The sequence below is a fragment of the Motacilla alba genome, chromosome 15 (assembly GCF_015832195.1).
Source record: "Motacilla alba alba isolate MOTALB_02 chromosome 15, Motacilla_alba_V1.0_pri, whole genome shotgun sequence".
In the NCBI taxonomy this organism is placed as follows: Eukaryota; Metazoa; Chordata; class Aves; order Passeriformes; family Motacillidae; genus Motacilla; species Motacilla alba.
Genome location: NC_052030.1, coordinates 6,610,055 through 6,637,691, shown reverse-complemented (window position 1 = coordinate 6,637,691; position 27,637 = coordinate 6,610,055). Strand labels below are relative to the sequence as shown.

General features: G+C 41.4%; 1 protein-coding gene across 11 annotated transcripts in view; it reads left to right on the top strand.

Moving 5' to 3' along the window:
• ARVCF (ARVCF delta catenin family member) overlaps positions 1–27,637 on the top strand; it is a 249,190-nt gene that overhangs the window by 157,985 nt on the left and 63,568 nt on the right. For all 11 annotated transcript variants that reach the window (XM_038151904.1, XM_038151906.1, XM_038151908.1 and 8 more), the window contains 4 exons: positions 2,749–2,907; positions 11,565–12,172; positions 18,915–19,414; positions 26,256–26,439. In XM_038151904.1, coding sequence (XP_038007832.1) covers positions 2,749–2,907; positions 11,565–12,172; positions 18,915–19,414; positions 26,256–26,439 — 1,451 coding nt within the window. The remainder of the gene's footprint in view (positions 1–2,748; positions 2,908–11,564; positions 12,173–18,914; positions 19,415–26,255; positions 26,440–27,637) is intronic.

Below are 27,637 nucleotides of genomic sequence, written 5' to 3'. Positions count from 1 at the left end.
GGAGATCAAAGAACCACCTGGTTCAGGCAGTTCAAGGGTAAGCTGGGTGACAGGCTGTCCCCTTGGCTCCCTGCATTCCTCAGTTGCTCACATAGTAAGAAGGAAGATGGAGTTGATGCTGGCTGGGCAGCTGTCTGTGTTGAGATATCTACCTCGAGCTTTGCAAGCTTTTAGCCTTTCTGATGCCTAGGACAGTCTCTTGCTAACAATAGTTTTCTCTTGTAGGAATGCAGATCTGTACCATATCTGCCTGAATCTTCATTTTAGAAGCAGCCAGAGGATAAAACCCAGCACAATGCTCATTTAAAGTCAATATGCTCTAGCTTGCAATTTGCTCATGTTTAAGTGCCTAGCTTTTAAGGTTTCCTTTGCCCACAGGCAGTCTGAACACAAAGGCAGGCTCTCTCTCTATTTTTTTTTTAATAAAGAAAAAGTATTGCAAAAACTCAAAGAACAAAATATTTCTTTCCACCTTCCATCTCCTCAGGTTTATTATCAGAAAACAGAGGCTGCCTGTATAAAGTCTAGAGGGGAACAAAGAGATGCCAGCATCTCAAGTGCAGCTGGAAATAAAGGTGGTGGATGAGTTTGTGTGTGTGTACATGTGTGAGAGGAGTGAGAAGGTCCCACCTTGAAGCAGTGGTGAGCTTTACAGGGATAAGGTGTTGTGCAAAAACCCTCTACATGTAGCTGATTTCTTTGTTCTTGGTAAGGTTTAGTTGAGTGAAGATGAATAAAAATTCTGAGTCTCTACTGTATTGTGGTATTGTGTAAATGATTCTCTTTGGAGGAAAGCTTCACTGTGGAGTGTGAGAAAGGGAGTTGCAATTGTGACACGGTATCTTCAAGAAAAGTGTGAAGAGAATAATGTATTTATTGCAGGGGCAATTCCCCTTCTGGAGCCATGCACAGAAGGCACAATGTGCCATCTGAACTCTACCATGAAGAATTCAGCATGTATCATAAGTTATTTGCCATTAATGATTTGAGTCCTGCAGTCTGGAAGGAGTAAGTTTTTTAGGATTTCAGAAACCTTATTCTCATTGATTGATTCTATAACCTGAGTTATTCTCTGGTTTCAATAGAAATGGAAGCCTGCTTGTATCACTTCTGGTGCCTTACCTTTGAAGGCTGTCTGTGTTGCATTTTCACTGAGGTGATTGGCAGAGACTTATTGTCATGGTCTTGGTTAATTTTAGTGCTTACCTGAAAATGGGAGTGGCTTTCTTACTGAAGTCAGAGTTCCAGAAGGTCAGAACACAGCTGTAAATAAAGGAAAACTGGGCAGGGGCATTTCAGTTTGGTTTAGGAAAAATAATAGACCATGCAAGAATTAAATGTGGACCTTAATGAGACATCAGCAGCAAAAGGTCACTGGGGGCCTGTACAAGATATGGCACAGCCAGAGGGGAAATCCAAAGGCTATAGCTGGGTTGAAATGCAGTGTTTGTAAATGATACCAAGTGTGTTGTTGTAGTCCCCTGGTCATGAAGCTGTTCGCACGTGGGGAGTATTTAAACTTTACGTAGTTAGGCTGAGCACCTCTGTTACAACAGTTTGATCCCAAGCCTTTTTATTTTCCTGTGATGTAAAGAGAGAGTGGATTTGTCCAGAGTGTCCTTTTGGAAAAGTGTGTTCAATTTGCAGTTTTGGGCTCTGTGTCATTGTTCTTGGATTTTCTGGTTTTTGTTTTTAAAATATGTGTGTAAAAATATGTGTGTGTATATATAGTCCTTAATAAAGAATATTCTTTGAGTGTCTGTTAAACAGGATGTGCCAACAGAAGCCCTGCTTTGGCTTTAAAGCCTGTGTAGCCAGATACCTTCAGGGCTTGTAATGAAATGAGCAGTTTGTTGTTTCATTTTACGTGGCTGAGGATTCATAATTCTGGGCAAAAGTCTGAGTTCTCAGTGCGTAAGCTGGTTCTTTATTGGCCTCTTGCTGGGAAGCTTCTGAAAGATGTTCATCTTCCAAAGGGAGCTTCTCTGATTTCTGTGCTGGAGCACACAATTGCATAAGAAAAAGGAAGGTTCAGACGCTGGTGCTGGCGAGCAACAGTGTTCTCTTTAGGCAGTATCCCTGCAAGAACCTGCCTTTGATCTCCCTTCTTTCTGTTTAGATTTTATTATGTTGTCTATCTGTTGTAAATTTAAATAAGCTTGTAGCCAGTTAAACCTTACAGACTTAGTGAGGATGTAGGAAGGGAAGTATTTCAGTGAATTAATCTCTAGCCATGACATTTTTGTTTAATTATCGTCGCTTTGGGCAGTTTGAGAAAGGTGCCTAGTTAATTGTAGGTGTTGATGCTTTATTAGCCATCTCCAGTCTCCAACTGAGTGTGCTTTATCAAATGCAAAGAAACTTTCAATGGTGTGCAAGATTAACTGCTCACTGCAGAACTGAAAGAATGTTTTTGCAGACAAAAATTCCATTCCTATGCTGAAGAAAAAGAGAAAGCTTAAAGCAGATTTAAATATAAGATAGTAGTCTGTTAGACTGTTCCCTGTTAGTATGAAGTACTTGATAGATGCTTCACATGATTTCTGTTTGCTGCACTGAGCCCAGTCATACCAGCACAGTTGGCAGCAAACTTGTCTGAGACAGGAAATACTCCTTTCTCTGAATCTCTGCTTGCAAATTGTTGGGTAAAATGTGTTTTTTCAATCAAGGAAGCGGAAATCAGTGGAATGCTTACACCGTGATGGTAGAAGTGAGAAGTTAATTTTTTTTTTACCTCCTTCTTTATAGGAACAAAGCCCCAGTAACCAGACTTCAATAGCAATGATGCAAGAGCCTCAAGAAATGGTGGAAGAGACAGTTACTGTGGAGGAAGACCCAGGCACTCCCACTTCCCACGTGTCTATTGTCACTTCTGAAGATGGAACCACAAGGAGAACTGAAACCAAGGTGAGAGGTTAATAACCACTGAGGAAAATGGCAAAGTGCCATCTAATCATGGGATAGAAATAGCAGGGAGTAGCCTGAGTGATGACAATCATGCTATTGTGATCCTCAGTGATTTTGAACTTCATGTTTGCCAGCAGGGCTGAGTTCAGGGCTTTTTTAGTTTCACCTCTGTGTCTAGATTGCTCCCTATCAGCTGTGCTGATACTGCTGTTCATGGAGCTGTGAACTGAACAGAAGAAATTATCTAGGTTAACCAAACAAAAACACCACAACCCCTTCCCAGCCCGCTGATTCTTGTAATATTCACTTCATTCTACTGAAGCAGTTCACAGCATTGCCCTGCAAACAAAAATTGATGAGTTGGTAGGGCTTGGCTGAGGAAAATATGTCTTAAATTAGTGACAATCTATAATAACATTATATTATGATTATGCCTTTGTCCTGTAGAACAAGAAACAGCCTATGTAAATAACACCATAGCATTTAAAACCTGCAGCAATCTTGTGAATGGCATCTTACTCCTAATGCATGGGGAAAGCTGGGTGTGCTCTCAAGTGACTGTACCTCAGGTTTGGCTGGATTACGGGTGTTGCAAGTGTTCTAATTTTCCTGATATCTTTTTGTCCCTTGTGTAAGGTAATTGTGCAGTCTCTGTTGAGCAGGTGCTGTGTGTTCATGGCTGCCTTGCACACTTTCAGTGCCACTGGAACATTACAAAGATTGAGTGATTTCTGTTTTAAAAACTTTTAAACAGGAATGATTTTTAAAAAAGGGTAGGGGATTATTCAACTGCTTTCTGTGTTAAAAGGAGTTGAAGAGAGGTCACTGTGTAAATCAGTGTTTATTTTCACTGGTGTTCCAGATTTGCAGTCCTTTAGGATATCTATTCAGGACATCAGATCCTCAGGTTGAAGTAAATGAATGTTGATTTCCTGAGGTCAGTAGGCTTGTACAGATTATAATAAACTGAGTATCTGGTTTAATAGTTGTTGCAGTTAGTTACAAGGCAAATATAACCGGCCAATTTTCTCACTGTTGGAAGGAGATTAAGGTCTTAAAAATAAAACAGATGAACAAAAAAAATCCCACATTTTTATTAGCTCTTTGAATAATCTAATGTATTTATTTTGTGACTTAACATGAAAGAAATGCTATTTTCTTTCTAGTGGCAGCAACAACAACTGTTATTTGTGGGAAGGAAGTGATAAAATTACAGTGGGAATGGACACCTTTTTTACGTGTATTAATAGTAGTGCATCGTTTTAGAAGGCTGCAAGGGCATAAGATTATAGCTATGACTGTAAAAATAGAGGTGAGGCCATGCCTCACCTAGATAACAGGACCACATGGAGTGAAGCCGTTTGTCTGGAATAGTTGTGGCACTGATAAAAGCTGCATGTTTGTCACGGCTCAGAGGTGTGATTTTCTCCTCTGTGCTGGGGACCTCCTGTTCTTCCATCTTCCCACAAGAGAGTACAGTGGCAGCTTCAAAATGGGCATTGTGGCTGCATATGGGAAAGGAAAATTGAAAAAACAGCAACCCTGGAGCTACTGTTCCATTTCAAAGAGCAAGGCTTTCTTGTGTTAGTGCAGGTCATTGCAGGCACTGAAGTGTGTCCAGGATGGGGGCAGGATGCGTAGCTGTCTTATTCTCCATTTGTGTTGTTTCAAATAATGCCACTGACTCCAGCTTAAGTACTACCTAGAGCTGTTTCCTAGTAATTCATTGCTACAAGGACCAACAAAAAAATACTAAAACCCCAGTTGTTGAGAAAAGTGATTCTGAAATGTCAAAACATAGCCTGGCTTAGCCCTGACTCTCAGAAGTGGCGCTGAGACTTTGCTGGGTTGGTGCCTCTGAAATGGTTTTGTTTTGACTTTTCCCTGCTATGATAAAAAGGCATAGATTTAACAGCTCTTAGATACTTATCTGAGGTCAGATTTTACAAGTTTTTTACATCACTTTGGTCTTCGACTTGCATTTTGTTTTGGTAGGGACTGTGAAAATGAAAACTGTGTCACTGGGGTTTAGTAGCATCAGTTAATTGCCCTGGAGTGAATTGTCATTGACACAATCATTTCTAATAGGTGTCATCATAGTGCTTTCATAGCTCATGTTATTATGTGTGAGAGCCTTACAGAGAAAATTAAGTTTCCTGGTACCTCTGTGCAGTGGCAGAATTCTGACCTTGCTGCTCAGAGAAGGGTGCTGAGGAAATCTCCCTGGCATGGGAGATGCAGCCACATGGCTGCTGGCCATGCTACATGCCAGAAGTAGGAGGTGTTGAGCCCAAAAGCTGCAGTTTTGTGTCTCTGTCTGTTCCCTCACAGATTTAAAGAAATTGAAAATACACTTTAGAAATCCCCCCCGAACCAAACCACCCCACATGAATCTGGCCATTCAGTGTGCAGGTGGTACTCGTCCTTGTAGAGGAGCAGCATCTCCTGTGCTGAGAATCCTCCCATCTCTTTTCGGTACTCCCCAGTGTGTGAAGCTGAGATGGTCACACTGTGCTCAGGGGGGTTAGGTTTGTGCTCAGCCTTTCTTTTTACTCTGAGCAATAGGCTTTTATGCTCTACATTGCTCTGCTTGCTCCAGGCCCCTTTAAGGAAGGATTTAGAACCTGCTTTTGTTGTGTCTATAACCAAGGGCTCTGCTGGACAGAGCCACAATCTCCAGCATATCTGTCTTGCAAAGAAAGTGAGGGCATAAGATACTTCCTCTGACAGAGTAAATAACACAGTCATGTTTTTTTAAGAGCCAGAGGGACCAGAGATGTTTTTCAAATGTATTCTTTCTTTGCTGGATAGTTTATGTGGGGATTTGTCAACCTAATGCCATTTTTGGATCCTTAAAAGGAAATTATCGCTTTTTTTTTGTTAATTTTGTGAATTTCTAGCTTGCTGGAGAGCGATGCCTCTGAAATTCTTCCTCTTGAAATGCAGCACAGCAAAGGCTGTAAATGTGAATGCTCCTGGATGCTGCTGTTCCTTTATTCTCTGTTCTTCCCCTGTTGTTTCAAACCCATAATTTATAGAGGTTATTCTTTTCAATAGTGTATTAAGTAAACAACCTTAATCTAGATGCATTGACAGTTTTGCTTTGCTTTTCCCTCATCTTTGAAAATGCCTGTAGCAGTGAAGCAGGAAGAAGGCGTAATAGAATTTAATATTTGACATATTTTAAATAGAGAACATCTGCCTTTTCAAAATGAGATATCTCTGGGTAATCTTCCCCTACCTGTTATTCTTTTAGTGTTATACTAAGTCCCTACATAGCATTCATTGCACAAAAGATGTAGCAGATAACACTTCATTTCAACTTTATAATATCTCTGGAAGCCAAATACCTATCAAGCTAAAACAGTGAAAGTCACCTTGGGGAGAGACTTCCACTTTTTGCTGCTGGCTGGAGCACTGCCAGGTGTTAAAGGGAGCCTGTTGTAAGTGGCTCAAGAGAACACAGTAAAGCAAATTAGATGTGTATGTTTGTGTAAATGTTCATTTTTTTTTCTTTTTCCAGGCACCTTTAATTTTTATCTTTGAAATGCCAAAAGGTTGGAGAGATTTAGGTCACTGTTACTGATTGAAATTGGTGTTTTGTCATAGCAAGCTGTGAAATCAGTCTGTGTACAAAGTTGTTTAATTTGTAGTCCATCCATTTTCTTTGAGCTTTCCAATACTCAGCAGGCCCAGCTCCCAGCAGTGATTAACTGCTGTTCCCACTTCCACCACCTGTGATAGGAAAGTGGTTGTTACCAAAACTCTGGGTTGTGCTGGTGCCAGGCACCCCAAGAGGCAGTTCTTAGAAACTTTGCAGGAAATTCAAAGGAATTAGGCAATAGAGGCAGAATGGATTTTAGCTGAAGTTGAGGGCCGTTTTGAAATGTGAAATACTAGGCTGGAAATTGAAGGGGAGAGGTTTCAGCTGTTGTTTTGAAAACCCGCAGGGTGAGTTCTTCCACAGCATTTAATAGGAAGGTAATAGCTTCAACCTGCATGGGCTGATAAATTTTTACAGTCCATAGTTCAAAAATAAGCTCACAGACATGCCAGGATGCTCAGATCCTCCTGCATTCCTTCTCATCTGATTCTTTGCTCATGGGAGTTTCAACAAGATTGTTATCCCTGTCAGCTTTTTAATGCAGGTAATTTATTTTAAAAAATTAATTAGAGGCAAAACAAAACCAACCTCAAAAACAAAACAGAAGGCAGAATTACAGATAAGATGACTGCATCAAACCATGATAGCCCAGTTCCACAGAAATCTTGGTACTGTATTTACTCCTCTGGGACTGAGCACTGTGAGGCACCTGCTTGTACCATGTGCACATGCCTCTAGGAAATCCAGTTGTTGGACAGTTTCATGTTTTTTCTCCCATCCTCCTAGGTAAATAATATGAGGGACAGAAAAATATAGAAGCTGCTTCAAATGTGTGAATATTTCCTTTATGTTCCATTGGCAAATGTATTTGCAGAAACAGAGTTAGTGAAACCATTATCATAGGGCCTTTAAGGGAATTATTTACTAAAATAATTGTTATCTGTGGGATGAACAATGGTAAACTCAGATTTTGGGGTGTGGAGAGCAGCAGTGAAAGCACTGTCTTGAAGTATTACAAAATTTTGGCTGCAGAGAGCCTGAACTCGTAAGTAAATTGGATTTTTTTTTTTTTTTTTTTTTTTTTTTTGGTCCTATAGCTGAAATCTTGGTATCTGTACAGGGAATAAAGAATTAAAAATATATTGTAATCATACTCAGACAGCCTCTTCATAGGGAAGTACTCTGAAGCTTTCCTCTGGTACTCCAGGATTGGGGCATTTAAACAATTGAGCATCTTTCATTTGTCATAGGGCTGAAAAAACCTTTTTATACAGGTTTTCTTTAGGGATGGAAAGTAAACAGAGGAAGTCAAAATACACTCAAAGTAACTCGTAACTCTACATTTTTTATTAGAGCACATCTACAGTGAGGAATTAATGCTAATAAATCTTTTTTTAAGATTGGGTGCATCTGAAGGATCAGGTATCTCTCAGATAAGGCAGTCTGTTGGGACTTCCATTTGGAATGGCTTCATTCTCTCTGGCTAATGCATCAGTATTAAGGAAACCACAAAAATGTTGGGAGAGAAGATTACTGTGCTGCCAGCTACTCAAGATTGCCTGTGTTCTTTTAAGAAATATAAATGAAACATTCCCTTGAGCAGGATTTCCTGAAATGAACGTGTTTGGTTTGTTGGTTGGGTTTCTTCTTTTGCTTGGAAACCTTTCATTAAATGGACCTTCATCTGTGTGCTGGCTAATTGCTGCCAAAAAGCTTCCCTTTATTGTCCTGTCAGCAGCAAAATCTGTTTATCACATGATAAATCTTCTACCTCAATGCCTCTGCCTGACAAATGAGGCAGGAGTACAAATACTCTCTCTCTCTAAATATAAAATGGCTCTGTTTGATTGCCCCAGTATAACACCTTTAGCATTACTGAATGCTTTTATACTATGAGAAATGCATACTTTCATGCTTGAGTGAAATGTTCCTTTTTATGTGTCTGACCAAGGTGATTTTTGATTGTCCTGATATGTTGTGTTTGCTGCTGGCTGCAGCATTCAGAAAGTAGTAAGAGGTGAAGCTGTGCTAACGCTGTAAACTTGTTTTTACATGTGCTGTGCTGCCTGACACTGAGTGTGGCTTTTTGATGAGCCACAGCCATTGAAAGCCTGTCTGTGCTAGTCTGAAAAACAGGAAAATAAAGCAAAGTAGCTATAAATTGCAAACTAATCCCTTGCATTCTGTGTTGGCCATTTAAACTAAAAACCCAAATCTCTGTAAATACTCTGTGGAGTGCCAGAGCGTGGTGAAAAACTCACTAAGGGTAACTGGCAGGTCACACATTGTCTATGAGGTGATTTTCAGCAGTCTGAAATTCTGCTTTGTGGTTTTTGTGTACATGTAGCAGCTGTTGGAAGCAATTGTCCTGGCTGTAACATTTCTGTGATTGTCTCCTCATCCTGTTTACCAATAACATGGAGCAAGTCTTTGATGAAGGTGGACCTGATCCTGCAGGACAAAGTTTATTCCTCCTTTTGTGTTGTTGCTGCAGCCAGAGGAGGTGTGTTAGGTACTTTCCATTGTCTGATCTTAGCAGCCTTAGGAAAAATGACATGTGACAAACTGAGCCAGCATGGCAGCTCTTGTCTGAAAAGCGGTGCTTGGGCTTAGATCTGCTGTACAGTGCTGAAAGAAGGAGCTTTGTGAGGTTATGCAAGGGCTCTTCTTGGCATTTAGAAAGCTCCTTCCTTGTTCCTTTCCGAGCAGAAGTATCCATTTCTGAGTCATCAAATTCTGACATCTACCTTAATTCCTGTTCTTCCCATTACTGGTTCCCAAATTCAAGAACACAAAGGCCCAGCATTTTGCACCCAGCTTTGTCATGGCTTTGCAAAACTCAACATATTTCAGGCCTGAGAAATGTCGCTTTTTCTGATCTAACAAGATCACTTATGGATTTGGTACTTTGAATAAAAGTATTGTTTCTGACTTCAGTAGGAGAACACTGAGCTCTGTTGCTTTGTGTGTATCCACTTCACAAAGAGCTACTGTAAACTCTGCCAGGTCTTTCTCTCCTCTCACTGCTGAGTTTATAAAAGCTATGACAGTGGCCACGCTGACGACGTAGCGGAAAAGAGAAGTATTGTACACAGGTAACAAGCAAAAACCCCTGTTGGATTGCATGTCATTAAATAAATGTTGAGTTTATAGTTTTCTTTCTTCCAGTTATTAAAATGTGTTCTTCGAAAAAGGGAGAAAAGACTCAGAGGTATAGAAGGATAGCATCTTTCCTGATGTTTACTTGCTGAGGAATCCCTTTGTATTGATGAGGAAAATTCTTTTGGCTCTGGCTTAAATTAGATACAGAGGTCCTGTTGGTACCTGGCTATGCTGCATTCAGCACCGTGTTGCTGTTAATTACACTGCTGGTGGAGAGGCGTTTGTGCTGCTTGTAGTCTTGTAGGATTTCATTACTTCATTATGTTGAAGTATCATTTGCTCACAGATGTGTGTAGGAAAAGAAATGCTGTTTGGGTGAATCTTTTCTGTTTGGGGTTTCTGTGTGAAAACATCTGGCTAGAGGACATGTCTGGAGCCACTTCAGGAGAGATGTAGTATAATTATTTTGCTTTGCAGTAGCTTGGCTAATCTGTTGCCAATCTAAATGTTTAAATCGGAGGCTGTAGGTCAAAATATTTATTTGGACTTCAGAGCCACTGCACAATCCAGCGATACATGTTGTGGTTAACATTTCCCTTGCACGTAGCACTTCATTCTGAGACTTACATGAAGAAAAGTGTCATTTGCTGATGCTTACTTACGTCTGTTATAGCTTAGAAACCCCAATTACTTTTACCAATTTCCTGTTCTTCCCCTGGTGTGTGCAGTGCTGTCAGGTAGGTTGATTCTCCCTCTCATCTTTGTGGATGTGCTGTTTTGTTGCTTGGTTGGGCTGAAAAGTCAGCATTACTAGGGCTAGGGTAACTGTATATAGGTTAAAGTAATTTTGGGGGGTTAGGGCGACCAAGAATAGACTGGCATTTGCTGGACTTCTTATTCTTCCCAAAAGAGCTTTTGCTGGTCACTCCAGAAGGCAGCACAGAAGTTGATGGAGCCCAGATACCAACCCAAACAGAGGCCCTTTGCTGTTTTGTAAACACAGTGGCTTTTGTCCAGCGCTGTCTTAAACAGATTACCAGACCTTTGCCACAAAGGCAGATGGTTCTTGCAAAGTTTTAAGGACACTTTGTTCTTATCCTTCAGCAACAAACTCTGAGTACAAGAGCCCTCTGGACGTTTACTATTTTCAGTTTTTGTGAATTCTGTTTTGAAATGAAATGTGATTTATGGAAGTAAAGATAAAGCTGTATTTGTATACAGATTTTTCTTCAGTGTTTTAAACAAGCTTGTCTAGGATGTTTAGGTAGCTGCAATTGCAAAAGCAATGTGGTGTTAGTGTTCATTATTGCAAATTTGTTAGTCATCAAAATAATGACAACAGCTACCTGTTGAGCTTGTTGTTGGTGGATGTAAGAATATCTTAAAAGAGAAAGCAGGTGTGTTGTCCACAATCCTGAAGCCCAGAACTTCTCTGTTCGAGATCATGGTTTCCTAAATATTATTGCCAAATTTGAGCTCCATCAAATTACACAGAGGTGCCAACTTGATCCATATCAGGCAGAAGCACATAACTGTATTTTTGATAAACTAGAGAATGTGATGTGGTATTTATCCTGTAGCTGTGAGAGGACAGCCTGTGGCTCCACAACATAGTAAAGCCTTCTCTTAGGACAGATGTCTCCTGAAAACATTTTGGGGAAATTGGAACTGGTATAATGACTTGGTGCTGCTTCCATGTGCTGTCACGTTGCTGCAGTGGTTTTGATTTGGTAGTAGGAGCCCAGAGTTCTTTTTTTCAAAGTATTTTTCCACTATTCATTCTGAAAGCTAATAGGTGAGCTGATGGCTGTGCCGGGGTTACAGGCAGGGCGCGGGAGTTGGCTCTGTGGAGCTCTCTCCCCCTTCTACTCCTCCACCTCCCCGTGTGTCTCACCACATTATGCAGCAAGGAGAGCATTAACACGTTTATTTACTCGCTGCTTCCTGCCAGGTTACCAAGATGGTCAAGACAGTCACCACGAGGACGGTGCGGCAGGTGCCGCTGGGGCCGGACGGGCTCCCTGCCATGGACGGCTCCTCGCCCATGGGCAGCTACACAGACTCCATCGACAGGAGGTACCTGAAGAACGGGGAGCGCTTCGTCACCCCCCAGGCCTCTTCCACCCTGACCCGATCCTACAACAGCTACAACGACTCGTACCCCGAGAGCCACGAGGGCCAGTACCGCCCCTACATCGGCCACGACGGCTACGGAGACCTCTCGGACAACTACGGCAGCTTGTCCCGGGGCATCAACTACCGGCCCCGCTACGCCTACGTGCCCGGGGGCACCTACCGGCCCGATGATGGCAGCTTCACCCTGCCCAGCAGGAGGGAGAACTACGGCCCCGTTGCCCAGCCCCAGGTGCCGGTGGGCAGCAGCGTCGACCTGAACCGCTCTCAGCCCGAGCGCTTCCAGCCGGAGCCCTATGGACTGGAAGACGACAACCGCAGCCTCGGAGTAGATGATGAAGGGTATGAACTGGATCCGGATTACTCCACTGTGAACAGGAGGACGTCTGCAGGTGTGCCAGAGAGAGGAAGGCCTCACAAAGGAAGGTAAAACCCGTTTGTTTTTCACAGTGCTGCTCTGCAGCTTCTGCTTATTTGATCATGTACATTCAAAGTCTGTGATCTAGTATGTTCTGGAATTACTTGACAGGAAAACAGCCCATAAATGACTGGAAAACACACATGAAGTAGGGAATAGAGGGAGAGGTGGGGCCCAAGGACCCTTTCAGTGATTCTGAGCTGCTTAGTTGAGGTTGAATTTAGAGAGAAAGATGACCTTGTACAAGAAGGCGAAGTTACTTTTTTTCCCACTTCCTAAAAAAGAGTTGTGAATGCACTGTGTTGTCCCAGAGCCATCCCACGCTAGCAAGGTGAGAAGAGGGGTTTGTGATCTGTGAGATGCCTGACAGGTCTGGTTGTGTGCACATCTGCCAAGCAAAAGCTTTGAACAGCTGGTTGAGGTTACAGATGAGCTGATCCCTGGTGGTGAAGGGGTGCCAAGCTGTCTTGTGAGGTGTATGACAGCCTCTGCCCAGATCCTGTGCTAACCACACGCCCTCAGTTGTCCGACCAGGTTGTGCTGAACCTCACAGATCTTAAAGACCTAGATCATTGTTTTTGTCCTGTGCCTCTAGAAGGGGAGAAAAGAGTACCTGTGTTGTATTTAAAGCGACCTGTTAAAAATTACTTCTGATTCAGCCCAGTTTCTAAGGAATGTTCTGTTTTATGCCATGTTTTCTGATATTAGTTGTTTATGCTGTGTTCACAGCTATCTGTCTTGTATTTGAGAAGGAAGAAACAACCCAGCAACCCCCAGGCTTGCGAAAAGAATTCTGTTACTCAGCTGAAAGTCATCTTGTACAGACCTGAAAAACTTGTAATACTTTGTTTTCTAAGGGGTGTACAAAATTTACATGTGCCTGCTTGAAGCCATATCCTCATGGTTTGTGTTTTGATATGGATTTAGTTCTCATTCTTTTCCTTTTAATTTAGAATAGTTTCCAGAGCTGTAAAGAGTCTGGATTCACCTGTCTCTGTGTATAGACAGTCTTTAGACTTTTCTGACCTCAGGCTTTGCTGCATCAGCAGCAGTTGTTGGTGGGATTTGTGTTGGCCTTTTTGTTCTCTCAGAGTCCTCCTCCTTGGAGATGTTATTGTCATTCATGCTTTTGTGGCTCTGTTTTCCCTCCCTGTTCTGGAAGTTCATTCCAAAGCTAGAATCAAACACTTCCAAATTTTCATCTGTACTTGTGAGAGTTAAAAAAAAAAAAAAAAAAAAAAAAAAAAAAAAAAAAAAAAGCCAGCGAAAAGGTGTCAAGGCCTTCCAAAACACCCTTCAAGTCCATTGTGACATCTTTGGTTTTGCAGGCTTACCCAGCAGTGGAATCGTGTCCCTGTTTTGTGGGGCTGAAGGAAATACCTGCACCCAGTGGGTGCCAGAATCCTGCTCAATCTATCACACTTGGATTTGTGCTTCCCTGCACTAAGTAAGGTTACAGTTCTTGCTAAAAGAAGTCAGGCATCAATGCTGTTAAATTTTTATTAACATTTTTCGAACTGTATGCATAATGAATAATTAAATGTATTCTTAGAACCTACCCATTTGCATTTTAAAATTCCGTGTTTTTATTAAACATTCCTTTGATTTATTGTTCCTTGCAGTTTGGATAGGACCAATTCATAATTTTTCTTCTACATTTCTTTTGTTACGAGGTTTTTTCCATATTTAATGTGATCAAGAGGCTTTGACAAATAATTAGCCTGACTGTAGCAGCAAACTGTAGCTGTTGAGAACATAAGATTGTGTGAGGGCCTCTTCATAAGCAGTTACTTTTTGACATTTCAAAGAAATACTTGAACAATTCAATAAACCTGCATTTCAGATATGCTACTGATCTGCAAGAAAATAAAGACTACAAGTAGTGCTTTGTACTAGATGAGGGTAATTGCTAATTTATTATTCCTCTCTAGTTTTTTAAAATTTTTATTTCTGTGAAAATGATTAAATGAATGTGATTAATTGATGTCACTTTTGATTTTAAAAAGTTTGTATGTGTAGAGCAGGTTTAACAACAACTCTGTTGGATGCTGTTCTGTGTTGCCCCGACTTTCAGCTTGGGCATCTCATGTCCTGAGCAGAATTCCTCCACTGATCACTCGCTGAGCCTTTGTCTCATGTTCTTCCCAGTAGGTGCTGCTTCATTAGGGAGTAGTTGAAAGGTAAAATAAGAGTCCTTACTGTCAGTTTCTGTTCTGAGAGGGCTTGAGTGGAGGTTTCTCATGGGAATCTGTGTTAGTGAGTCTGATTCCCTGTGTGATGATGAGGAGGCAGCCCAGCTGTGCTGGAGGGGGTCCTAGGCAGGGGGATTACAAGTACAGATTGTTCTTTCCAGCTCCTGCCTGCTCCATCTGATCACAGAGATAAATACCTATTTGTGCTTTTCTTCTATCATCACCAACCTCATTTTAAGCTACTTATATTTCATTTTAAATTGGGGAAAAATGTGCCTCCTCACAATCATCTCCAAATCCAGATAAATGCACAAAGGCAAATATTCCCTCTATTGGCTCATCACTGCTTGTGGCTGGGCTTTCTTGTTTTCCTTCATACTGAGTCTCTCCTCACTTTCTCCAAGAGCAACTGGCACTTCCTGTTCTTCCCCTCAGCTTATGCTCTCGTTTGGTGTAAGTCAGGTTGTATAATAAATTTGGGTTAGAGAAAAGCATTTGGGGTTTATAGTATTGATTTAATGTTACTCAAGTTTACTTATGAAGGTAATTTGCATCTTTAATTACCTTTTTTCCTTCATGTGCTAGGTTCCCTCTATTATACTAGGTGTTTTATTATAGTTTTTAAAAACATCTAATTTTACTGTGTGCTGGATGTTTTATGTACAGTCCTTTTTGCAAGAGAAGCCAGAAGTACTGAGTACTTTTATTCGCAAAAATCATCTCTACTACTATTTGAATATTTCTTAATCATTAAATTCAGATTTACTCAGACAAGCTGGAAAGAAATGGCAAGTGATAATTCATCTTACTGATTAAAATAACTCCTGTTCAGCTTTTTCTTGCGTCGGTGGTGATTTCTTCCCAGAGTGGACCACTGTGTTCTGCACTTGTATGAACATTCATGGGACCTAATTTTCCCCTAAGGGCTCTGGAGCAGCTATTGCCAGTGTTACTATTCCAGACTAGACAGGGTATAAATTTTTAATGTTGACTAAATCAACAACAGAACAGTTTTTTACTGTTAAATTATCTATGCCAGAAGCCTGATTTAAGACACTGAGACTGTGTTTGGTGGTCACTTCATGGTCCAAATTATTATTACCAGGAAATGAGCCAGATTTTAGATTAAATACCTTTACCAGTGGGTCTGTGGCTGCTGTTGTGTATAGACAGTGAGAGTGCTGGTAACACTGTACATGTCAGTCTCATTCTTCTTCTGGTGTTTTTTTCAGTACAGAATACAAAGGCTTGTAATTGTAGATAAAACTTTCAGTTAGCACTTTTGCCTGCATTCACTCATTTCAAGTGTATATGGGCAGCATTAGAATGTTGTCTAGTTTGGAGCAGGAGTTTATGGACATGCCTGGGCAGAACAGGGTGAGGCAGGCAATGTGGTCAGTTTGAAAAATATTTGGGGTTTTTCTGAGTGTCTTCCTTAGTGTGAATTCAGTTTGATAATATTCTGGTTGCAGAAGGTGATGAATGGCAGAGTTTGATGGGGCAGGAGGCAACCCGAGTCCGCTCAGGGGATTTTGGTGATTTAACCATATGGCCCATAAATAAGGCTTGTCTCAGCAGAGGATTCACTCCAGTTTTGAATCCCCCTGTGTATCCTATCAGGGAACAGAGCCTGGCAAAAGTAGAATTTCATTCTGCAAAGACTTTATGTCTCCTCTTCAATGTTTGGCACAAAGTTTCCTGCTGAAATCCTGAGCCTTTCTGGTCTTTTATCCAAAGCAGACACCAGCTGCAAAGTGTAATGAATGTAACACTTGTAGAAGTTGTTGAGGATTAAATGTTTAAATCCTTCACCTGTTTACTCAAATGTGCCTATTTTTAAGCCATAAGGAAGATGATAAATCCACAAGCTCTCTCCCCGTTTTTAACTGTGCTAGAATGTGTTTTGACCAATTCCTTGAGACAGGTGATTAGTGAGACCCTAAAAACTCGGCATCCTAAAAACTCGGCTGCCTTGCTGCGGACAGACGGAAGGCAAGATGCTTGCAGTCAGCAACTCTGGCTTAGCACCAGAGCTCTTCACTCCTGAGAGTAAAGGGCTCTTGGTCTCCTGAGAGCAGTATCTGCTGAGGCTCTTGTTAGTCCTGTTCTGTATCAAGTGGCTTTTCCTTCCCAGCCTAGCTGATCCAGTAATGTGGAAGTGAAAAATCTCATTTAGCCTGCACCAGTCTGACTCTGAAAGAGGATTTCTTTACTCATCCGGTGTGTAAATATGTTGGTGATCAGGGTGTGTTTATTGCCCTGATAGATTCCTGCTTTCGACTTTATTGCTCTGCCAGTCTTGTCTTCCAGCCCTCTGCTAAAGGAGAGGTGATGGGGCTTGTGGCACTTTTGCCTTGCTCTGCCAGAACAGTTGTTCTGCTCCTCTGCAGATGACTTGTTTTGGTAATGTTGGTTTTTTTAACCTTCCCTAGCCTTGATCAGTGTGTTTGGTCACGTGAATCTGAAGTAGTGTGATTCTTGCCTTGCCTGAGCCTTCTTGTACACCTCTTAGCAGATCCTTCATGGATCCGAGTTTCTGCATAATGATTTGGGGCCTTCAGGGTTCAAGTGTGCAGGTGTTTTCCTTTGCTGCCAGGTACAGTCATTGAGTTAAGGCACTGGTGCATTAGCAGGGGCTCTCAACACTGTTTCATCCTCAGAGGAATGTTGGATCTGGCCTGTAAGGGCTTATTCCAGCAATTGCAGATTTTTGTTTTTACGCTCTTCTCTACTGATTGTTGAGAGATGCTGTCTTGTTTTAAAGCAGGGTTGTGATCTTATTTAAATTTTTCTTTTTCTTTTTAGTGATTAATTCTTGACTTCAGGTATTTTCACTCATGTTTAATCAGTAGTGATTGACAAGTAAAATCGGTGCTGTTGGTACAAGGCTTATGTTGTAACAGTGTTGCAATTTGAAGTTCTAACTCTGAAGTTTTCTTTTGACAAATGTAATGAGACCGAGGAAGCTTTGTGTGGCAAAGAGAAGAGGGTATAACAGGAGGAAGACAGGCCCATCTGTGTGGGTCTGTTTGGAAGGCTTTGTGGAAATAAAGCAAACAACCTGCATCCCAAGACAGTAATTATCTTTGTGTACTTGCACGGATGAAGAGGAGAGAGAAACTTAATTGTGCAGGTGTAATTGAGGTGGTGCACAGTTATCTTGTGGGCAGCTCAGAGGACTGAGATGTTCTGAATTGTGAGTTACCAAGTCAAGCAAGGAACAGCTGTGCAGTTATTAAAATTAATCTTCTGCTGCTTTTATGAAGTGAAAAAGAATTTAACATGAGGATGTTTTTTAGAAATGAGAATTTGTTGTCGTTTTAATGCTGGTTATCACAAATTTGCATTTGTAAAACAGAATTTTGAGGAGTACCTAAGGGGTTTTGTTATTCCTTCTGCCCTGTGTGCGTTCACAGAAGTAAATTGTTTCAGTGTTGTTGCTTTCTGCTTGGAGTGATGGAAACAGCTTTGTACTGTAACAGAAAACACGACTGTCCAGAGAGTGTAAATTACTGTGTAGAGCAACTGCTGAATTATACATATACAAATAACTGCATCAAAAAAAGGATTTCTTCAGATTCATTCTGAGTTTTGGATACTTGCCCATTTTTATCCTTTAATTCATTTTATGGTTTAGAACAGCAATTCAGCAAGAACAGCAACGTAAAATCAGGAGAGGCACTTTTAACATTAAAAGCTTTAATTGTACAAGACTAAGTTCAGTCTCCACCTCTGGTTGCTCTTCTCCCCAGAGCCCAGTTTAATTATCAGTCTCTTTGGGATGACAGCAAGTTCTGTTTTCTTCCTGACTTCTAATAGCCTGTACTTCAGCATGACAGCAGAAATAGTTCAATAACATCACTCAGTGCTTTAGATGAAAGATTTTAAGAAACATTTTGTAGCAATTAGAACCACTTGCTTGACTGAGCTAACTGCAGTACTGAGACAGTAGCAAACCTGTCCAGGGAAAAAACTGTAAAGCAAAAGGCTGCTGCTGGTTTGAAAAAACACATCTAGAAGAGGGTGGTTTATGGCAATATCGATTAAGAGTAGCGTTTAGAGTATGCTTGTCTGAGCATCAACATGGAAATGTAGTGGAACTTGTCAGACTTGCTGAAATACATCTGTGGTCCCTGCCCAGGCCTGTATGAATGCCCTTAATTAGAGTTTTGGTTTGTTGCAGAAGTTGCAGCGTTAATGAAGATCAGCGTTTCCTACTAAATGTAATCCAGCTCTGTCGTAATTGCTTTGCCAAGTGACCAAAATGAAAGCAGTCTGATGGCTTGCAGTTCCTGTCATCATTTCACTGCTAGCCAGACAAACACTGTGCTGGAGTCCCATCACTGCTGAGAACTCAACTATGGTTCATTTTCAAGTTATTCCAAATAAACTATTGAAAACTGTAAATATGCTGCCCCAGTGATGTTTGTGATACTAAAATGTTTGCTCCTGGCTGAAGTCTCTATATTGACTCAGAGCTACTAAGTGTTTAAATGTGCTTTTTTTTTTTTTTCTTTTTTTTCCCCTTTCTTTGTCTTGGGACCATTGCTTCTCTCAGGGGCTACGACGACCCCATCGAGACGGAGATGGTTGAGGAGAGGATCCCGTACCTGCACGGCGGCTACGCGGCGCCGCTGGCTCAGCCGGAGCGGGGCAGCATGGCCAGCATTGACCGGCTGGGGAAGCGCTCGCCGTCCATCGACAGCATCCGCAAGGACCCGCGCTGGAGGGACCCCGACCTGCCCGAGGTCATCGCCATGCTCAGCCACCCCATCGACCCCGTCAAGTCCAACGCCGCGGCCTACCTGCAGCACCTGTGCTACGAGAATGACAAAATCAAAAAGGACGTGAGGCACCTCAAGGGGATCCCTATCCTGGTGGGCCTGCTGGATCATCCGAAGCCTGAGGTCCATCGTAAGGCCTGCGGGGCTCTGAGAAACATCTCCTATGGGAAGGATAATGAAAACAAAGTGGCAATAAAGAACTGTGATGGGATCCCTGCATTGATCCGGCTGTTGCGAAAAACAAACGACATGGAAGTTAGAGAGCTAATTACAGGTCAGTGTCTGTGATTTCCTTAATGGATTCGTCTTTAGAACAGTTCTTTCAGCTGCAGGAGCAAGAATTGCTGGAGATTACAGCACTGAAGGAGAATTTAGATCCCTGGCTGCAGCTGTTCTGTAGCTGCACCCCGTTTGTGGGGTGAGAGCCTGACACGTGCCTGTCAGCAGGGGATCGAGATCATCTCCGTGTGTGTGGTGCACTTGGGATTCCCTGGCTGCTGAGGGATGGATGCTGCTCCGTGGGTGTAGCATGCGGTTGCATGTGCTTGGGGTACTGAAGCTGAAATGAGTTACAGCAGCTCCATTGACAGGTCATTTGTAGTGCACGTGCCCTCAGCGTGTTGTAATCATGAGGTAAGATATGCTGAGTGAAATCTTTCCTTGTTAATCTGTTATAAAATAATCCTGCTGCCATGTCCCCACTCCCTCATATTTAGAGAACAGTCAGTCTCCTCAGGAACACTTCCAGCCTGGTGCTGAGGACTCTGAGGCTGTATATAAAGTTGCAGCACTTCTGGGCTGGAAAACTCAGATTTTGGGGAGCATAGGGTCTGCTCTTGCTGCTCTGGACAGGGAGAATTACATTTCAGATTACTGAGTTCGTGCATGCTTTGCAGGGAGTTTTCAAACACTTACAGCTCTATTATTTAACCTGGTTTTATTTGAACTTAGTCTTGGGCATCATCCAAAAAGAGCAATAAAGTATATGCCAAGTTTCAAAGTTCGGCCATTAAGTGGGAAAGGGTAGAGAAGTATGTCAGCTCTTAAAGTAAGGAGAAAGATATTGTTCTTTAGTCTCCCATAAATCATGAGGAGTGAAATGGATTTCCCTTTCTCTTCTCAGAAGCCGCAGGGGATGTTTGGATGGAGACCAGAGCAGTTCCGATGAATTTCTGTGCCAGAACAGAATTTGTCCTGAAAGCTTTGTGAGGATGACAATGGGTCCAGGGCTGAAACTGTTTAGCTGCCTTATCAGTGTTGGCTTGTGCAGGTAGACCCTATTGCAAACATTGATTAAGCCATTAGAGGTAAACATCATAATTCTGTAATTTCCTCAAAAATTATGGTAGCTCTCTTTAAGTTTTTACTGGTAATCATAATTCTCTGAGATGAACAGTGGCCTTGGGTGCGCTCTATCTGTTCTTCCACAGCCATTACAGGCTATTTAGCAAACTAAGTCTAAATATACAGTGTTGAAACTAGCAGGGATATTCTCCCAGCCTTTTTCCAGTGAGCTGGCAAAGGAGAGCTGTCTGTTTTGTCAGAGAACCTCTGAGTAGCACGTACTGGTTGTGCTTTGAGAGCTGTCTGTGCTCTGCCTCAACATGGAAACTCTGCAGGTGATATTTGTATTCCATTCGTTGCACTCTTTTAATGCGATGGCAGACTTTATTTTTTTTAATAAAGAATATCTGTTTATCTACTGTTCTAGTTTAATCAACACTCATTTCTGGAGTGCTGAGAAGCAATAAATGTATTTCCTTAGATTCAAGAAGGGAGAAGCCAGTCTATAATTTACTCTGAAGGAATATCATTATAGTGCTAGGTGGTAATCAGTCACTTCTAAGATGGCAAAAGCAAACTGGATGTTTTTTATTTTCGCTGTGAATGGCGATTGCTTTGATTTCCTGTTTCTTAATTAGCTTTAGAGTTCAAGTGCATTTTATTTGGCAGTATTTTTGCCAATTAAATGTAGTATTTTTATTCCACCTTGGCTTTTGTTACTTAGAGCTCTTTATTTCCCCTTACTCAAAAACACCAGGAATACTAAGGGCATTAACCTCAACAGATGTCCAGTAACAGATGATGTGCATTTAATCTCCACCTAACCAGGAATAATTTCATTCCCCTTCTAAAATGATATCACCAGATCCGGTGTGAGACATTCAAGCATCAGCACAGAAAAGAAGAATATTCCAGCAATGCCTCTGTGGCTGGTGCTGCTGTCCTTGCAGTCCGTGTTCAAAGCTCTGGCTGATAATGCGGAATTGTCCATTTGTAAAATGAGCTCCAAAAGTCAGCAGAGAGAAACAAGAGCCAGCTTGAAGTGCAAAGGGAGCCATTCAGGCAGGGCTGCTACAAAAGGACTGTGTTCTGCGGCCTCAGAAATTCAGATCACAATTCCAATGTTCTCCTGGTAGCAATCATGACTTCCTATCTGGGTGCTTTTCCCTAGTGATAAAGCAAAGCCTACCTTTGCCATGAAAGTTTTTCAGTTTGTCTGGAGTGAAATATCTGGGGGCTTCATCAGCAATGCATTAGGAAAAAGAAAAAAATACAACAGCATACAGCGTTTGTGTTTATTTCTTTTAACAGGCTCCAAGTTCAGGTTTGGTATGACACATTGATTTTTGTACAGTTTAATCTTTCTTTAACTCAATACTGGCTGCTTTTCAAAAGCTCAGTAGTAATCACCAGCTGGTCATCCCAGCTAAGGACAAATGATGAAATAATCCTACTTTCCAGAGAGATTCAAGTAATTTAAAGAAGTTTAAATAACTCAGTTGTCTGAATTCAAGAGCAGTTCTAGGCTTGAAGTTTTGTTTCTCTGGCTGTGGAACACTGCCTGCCTGGACAGGAGATACCTGTGTGCACACAGTAGCACAGTAGCCCTGTTTGAGGCAGGGCTTTCAGCCAAAGAGACCATCATTCCCATCTAATATGAGAGTCAGTCCTTGACAGCTCCATGCCTTCTCCTTTGCTTGATCTGATGCAGCAGCCACAGCTGGGGTCTGGTCACTGTGTTAATGGAGTGAGGAAAAAGCCACACCAATGAGTTAAAAACACCCCAGAGGTGGGTGCAGCATCGAGGGAGAAATCAGATGTGTGGCATCAGTGCTGAACGGGTGAGTCTGGCTGTGCTGGGAGTGTGTTCCCTTGAGCACTTCCCAGGATGCACATTTGGAGAACACAAGTTAGACAACAGTTTTGACATTAAATTTTGGAAGCAGGCAGAGTGTACTGATACACCACTGCTGCCAGATTAAGCCAGCCTGTAGATTTTTTTTTTCTTACAAATAGCACTGGTTTTAGCAGAATTTGAAAAACTTACTTGGGTTAGTGCCATCACTGTTTTACCAGGTGTTCTTGACATACCTGCAAATGGCACTAAACATGATGTCCCTCAAGGTCAGAGATCTGTGAAGTGTGCAAAAACTGCCTTCTAAACTCAAAGATACATTCATAAAATACCACAGATCTCACTTCTCTTTCTTTTTGAAATGTGGAGTTACAAAATGTTTCCTAGCTACTGCGCTGAGAAAAGCTTGATTTAAGCCTTAGAATGTCCATAAGTAAATCATGAGCAGAGTTGTGTTGAGAAATACTCCATAAAAGTCTTCCTTCATTTCTTGCTAGGCTTGTAGCTGTACTGCTGTACTCTCAGTGGATCATTTTCTTGAGAAAAATAGAGAAATGAGGATTAAGCTGATAAGGAATTAAATCTCTTCTGATTGGGAAAGCTACAAAAGTTTTATCTTGAGTGATAAGGTTTTTGTGGAGGAAATGTTCCCATCAGATATGCAAGACCAAAATTCTATTAGATTCTTTGAAAAGCAATCAGAAATTGGTAGCTTTAATGAATAATTTTGTTCTTTGTGAGAACGTTGGAGTAATTTTGTTGTTTAATGACATTGCACTGATTTTAAGTGGTGCAGGGCGTGATTCTTCAAATTGGTTATAATTGAAAAATGATTGACCTTCAAAATGCTCTGCAGATGAAATATTTTGATCTAATGCTCAAATAGCAACTTGCAGATAAATCAGCTGGCTCAGAGCTCCCAGCTCCTGGGCGCTGCTGTGTGCTGAGGTCCTGTCAGCTGCTCAGACCTGGACTCCTCTTTGGAGAAGTACCCTGCTCTCTTCAGCTTGCTCTCCTCAGATGAGCTTTCTCCTTTCATTTTCTGTTCAGGGCTTCTCTGCAGAAGGTCCTTGTCCATGGTGTGTTCTGTCACACCCTAGCTCCTGCTGAGGTGCTCAGCTTGACCACTGCTGAAAGGAGCACAGCTCCAGTCCTCGGGACTTGGATACAAACAAGTCTGTCTAACAAATGTCCCCGGACCAACACGTAACAAGAGTTCCTCAGGGAATATGTTGCAGAGTGCTTATTTTTCCAAGTGATAAACTATCTGGTATGGACCACAGAAAAGGAATTAAACAGCTTCTAGCTTCCTGGTGATGTTGGATTTTTTTTGAGATAAAAGCTTGTAGTTATTTTCCCCGCTTAATATGTTGAAAAACTAGGGCTGATGCTTGAAGCTAGAAGTATGTAAGTACATTACTTACAGTATGTATGAATAAAATACAGATTTCTAGTCATGTTCATCTTCTGAGGAGCAATACTTCATCTTTCTCTAGTGTTAAAACTCCTGCAGTCTGTGGTCAAAAAGGCCAAGGCCTGTTGTGAAAGTGCATGGAAAATTTAGATAACTTCATTCTCCCTGTGCTGCTGTGTTAGTGACTTGATTTCTCCTGAGTGCTGTTCATTTGAATTGATTAGAGTTTAAAAACAGTGTTTCCAGCCTGTTGAAACATTGGTGTGTTATGCTAATAGTAACAGGGGATGATATTTAAACATGGATGTCAAATTTACAGCAATTTTTTTCTCTCTGATTTTTTTTGTCCTGCTAAATGCTACAGTTGGATCTGAATTTGTTCCCTTAACCTAAAGTCTGTCACTATCAGTGACTTTTCCTTTCTGTGCTGGAGAAAAGAAATTCTACGGATGCTGGGATTTGGAGCTCTTTGTTTCATAATTTTGAACAAGAAAAATGTACTGTCAGTGTGTTTATTTTCTATATCCTTTCCTGTGAAATATTTTTCCCATGAAGTCAGTGTTCAACCTGAAGTTTTTTCTGTGTCTTTGGAACCACAGGACTCCCTCACCTCTGTTTATCTTGTGCTACATTTCTTTTAAGTGCTGTGCATTTTCCCTTGCTAAATGCTGTTCAGCAGAGGGATTCTTTTGCATTTCCTTATGCAACCATCAAGGAGAATGTTATAAAATTAAATGCTTTGACCTTTTGAATAATTTTAAGTGTTTGCACTAATTTTTTTAATAGTAAGGCTATCTTTTATTCTTCTTCAGTTTATTGTTTTGAATGAAAGATTGTAGAGATGGGAGGCAGATGATGAATTGAAAGCTTGTAAAGTGCTGGGGGAGTTTTTGTCAGAGAGGGTGTGGGAAAGGTTCTGTGGAACTCCAGTTCCCTTTGCCTGGTAGTCACTCACTGAGATTTACATTCAAATTGTGTTTGCCCTAAACAGTTCATTGCTTAAATTACAGCCAGCCCCTTGATAAAAATTCTGTGTATGTAGAGGAGCTGCTTCCACAGGGGCAGGTGGTTCTCTTGCTCAGGGTGGGGTTACAGCATTAAAGCTGGTGGTAGATGGGCAGGTTGGTGCTGCAGTCCAGTCAGAACTCTGTTGAATCCACAGTTGCATTTAGTCTCTTGAAACAACCTCTGATGAATGAGAATGTAGGAAGAGTTTGGAGGTGGTGATTCTATTTTACATGCTGTGGTTGAAGGTATTGAAGTCTAGACACAAATCTCTACGTCTTAAAATCAGCAAAAGGTTTTAATACTGGAAAACTTTCATGCAGTCCTGTAATATTAGAGGTCTTGGAAATTTTGTTGGTATTCTTGACTTTTTGCTTACATATCTGCCTTGTTCTTCTTAAGCAGTAAAATTTGCCTTTGTAGTTTCACTCTAGAAGTAATAGATTACATCACTGCTCCAGGAAAGATTGAAAGGGGCTGAAACACAAGGTTGTACTTCTGTTGTTCAGTTGTGGTTTTCAGATGTATATACAGTGAGGTGGCGACCTACAGTATGCACTGCTCTGCACAAGTCCATAGTCATCGTAACACAGGGAGCCTCAGGTGGATATCTGATCCATTTAGGAAAATTCCTTGTGTGTTTTGGGAATCTGGGTTTTCTGTTTGGGCTGTCTGAAAATTTTGCTAGAACTCACAGTTTTTCTTGGAGACCAAAAGCGTGTGTCTGGCTCCCTCCAAGTGTTGTTACTGACAGTTCTCAGATGGTACCAGGCTGGGGCTGTGCAGAAATGCTCTCTGAAGTGAGCGTTCTGTTTCAGTCCTACTCTGATGAGTAATAACTGTCAGGACACTGATACAGGTCTGCTGGGAGGCTGTATCACTTATCTAACACTGGGTATTTTGCAGTTATAAAGCTGTTGTTCTGTTACTCGGTTTTGATGTTTGACTTCTGTCTGCTTTGGCTCATAATTGAGGTAAAAATGAAAAGACAGTGGAGTTCTGGTTTCCAGCTTCTTCAAGAAATCATATGTTTGTGGCACCAGGAGATTTGAACACAGATATTGCTTGTGACAGAAAAATGTGAAAATAAATAATAGAGAGGAGACTTGAATGAAATATTATCTTGTGCAGAAGATAAGCATAAGATCAGTGATCCTCCACAAATTCATCTCTCCTAGGATTTGCTCAATATACTTTGCTTCACTGGATGAATTTTTACTTTTTGAGGCATAGTTAGACTTGAAAGTGTAACACAATTTGTATACAGCAGAAAAATCCTATTAATCTCCAGTAGTACATCACTTTTATGTACTCTGTGTAGGGCTTGATGAGTTCAACAATATCCATGTCTTGATAAAAGTGCTTGTGTGCTCTGTTGAAGAAGCTATGGGATTTTCCCTAAGCTGTATCTGGTCTGGCATCTCATCAAATTGCTTTGCCTTCTTGTTTAGTTTTATGATTTAACCTTCAAGCACTTCTCTGTGAATCCTGGGATTCTCTTGACTGTACAGATTTAGTACAGTTGTTATACTCTGGTTATTTAATAATCCCCTGCAGGTACCCTGTGGAATTTATCCTCCTACGAGCCCTTGAAGATGGTCATCATCAACCATGGTCTGCAGACGCTGACCAACGAGGTGATCATCCCCCACTCGGGCTGGGAGAGCGAGCCCAACGAGGACTCGAAGCCGCGCGATGCCGAGTGGACAACGGTCTTCAAGAACACCTCTGGCTGCTTGCGGTAAGGCACAGCTGCGGATTTTCTTCCCCATCGTTTCTTGGGGTTTTTTGTGAAGAATTTGAGCTACTGATGGTTTAGGATTCTAAGTGTTCCTTCTAAAATTCCATGTGAAGGAGCCTTTTCTGGTTTCATACTGTGTTTGCAATTCTGAAAGCACCTTGAGAGCAGGACAGTTCATGCTGAAAGCTGGAGTCGGGAGGAGTCCTAATGCAGTCTGAAAAACCTGAAGAGAATCAGTGTTCCCTAAACACAGTAGGTCTCATTTTGCTTTTCTTTTGAGAAAAAACAGTTACACTGAGTTTAGATTCTGCAGCTTTGTGATGAAGTCAATTAGTTTGAATAAAACTAATAAAGATTTGGCATTATACCTTCTCTTGCGCTTAAATGTATTCCTGTCAGATTTCTACTGATTAATGCATCTTCAGAAGTTGGTTCATTTCTGTTTCTTGGGCTTGTGATCTCTAAATTGTAATAACTATTCCCCCAAGTAACTTCACAAATGAAGAAAGTAATGAAAAGTGTTCTGGAAGGGCCCATTACTGAAATTATTTGTAGTCCCACTGGAAGCTGAAGTCCTTTAAGCAGACTGCAGACATCATAGGTTTTTACTTACTAGTGTCTCATTTCTAAGGGTGTTCTGCAAGAGGAAATTAGTCATGGTGAGGGAATAAAAGGATTATCTCAATGAATATGAGATTCTCCAGTAAGTATAGACAATAAATTGGTCATTAATAGACTAGCCTAATCCACGTCATAAAATTTTATTAGTATGCGGACCCACTCAAACTTCTGTTCTTCAGGGTACCTCTTGGTTTGTTGATTGGTTGGGTTTGGGCTTTTGCTGGTTTTTGGTTTTTTTAAATTTTAAAATAAGGCACTGATTTTACAGGAAACTCAGAAGCTTGTATCCTTCTGGACATTGTATTCTTAAGGCCTGTGGAGAAGGGTGTGAAATGTAGTACTGAGACGTTAGAGAATTTAAACTTCTGGTATTTCAAAGTGGTCCTGATGCACCCTGAAATGCATCAGGCCAACACCCAGTGAATGGTGGCTGTTTCTGCTGTTGAACAGGGAAATGTCTTCCAGTCCTCTCATCTCTGGTCTCTGCTGTCGTAGCCAGGAGGGACTTAGTGCTTCCTTGTGGAAAATTTGAAGCTTCCGTCAGATGTGGGGCGAGGTGATCTCGTGCTTGACTGAG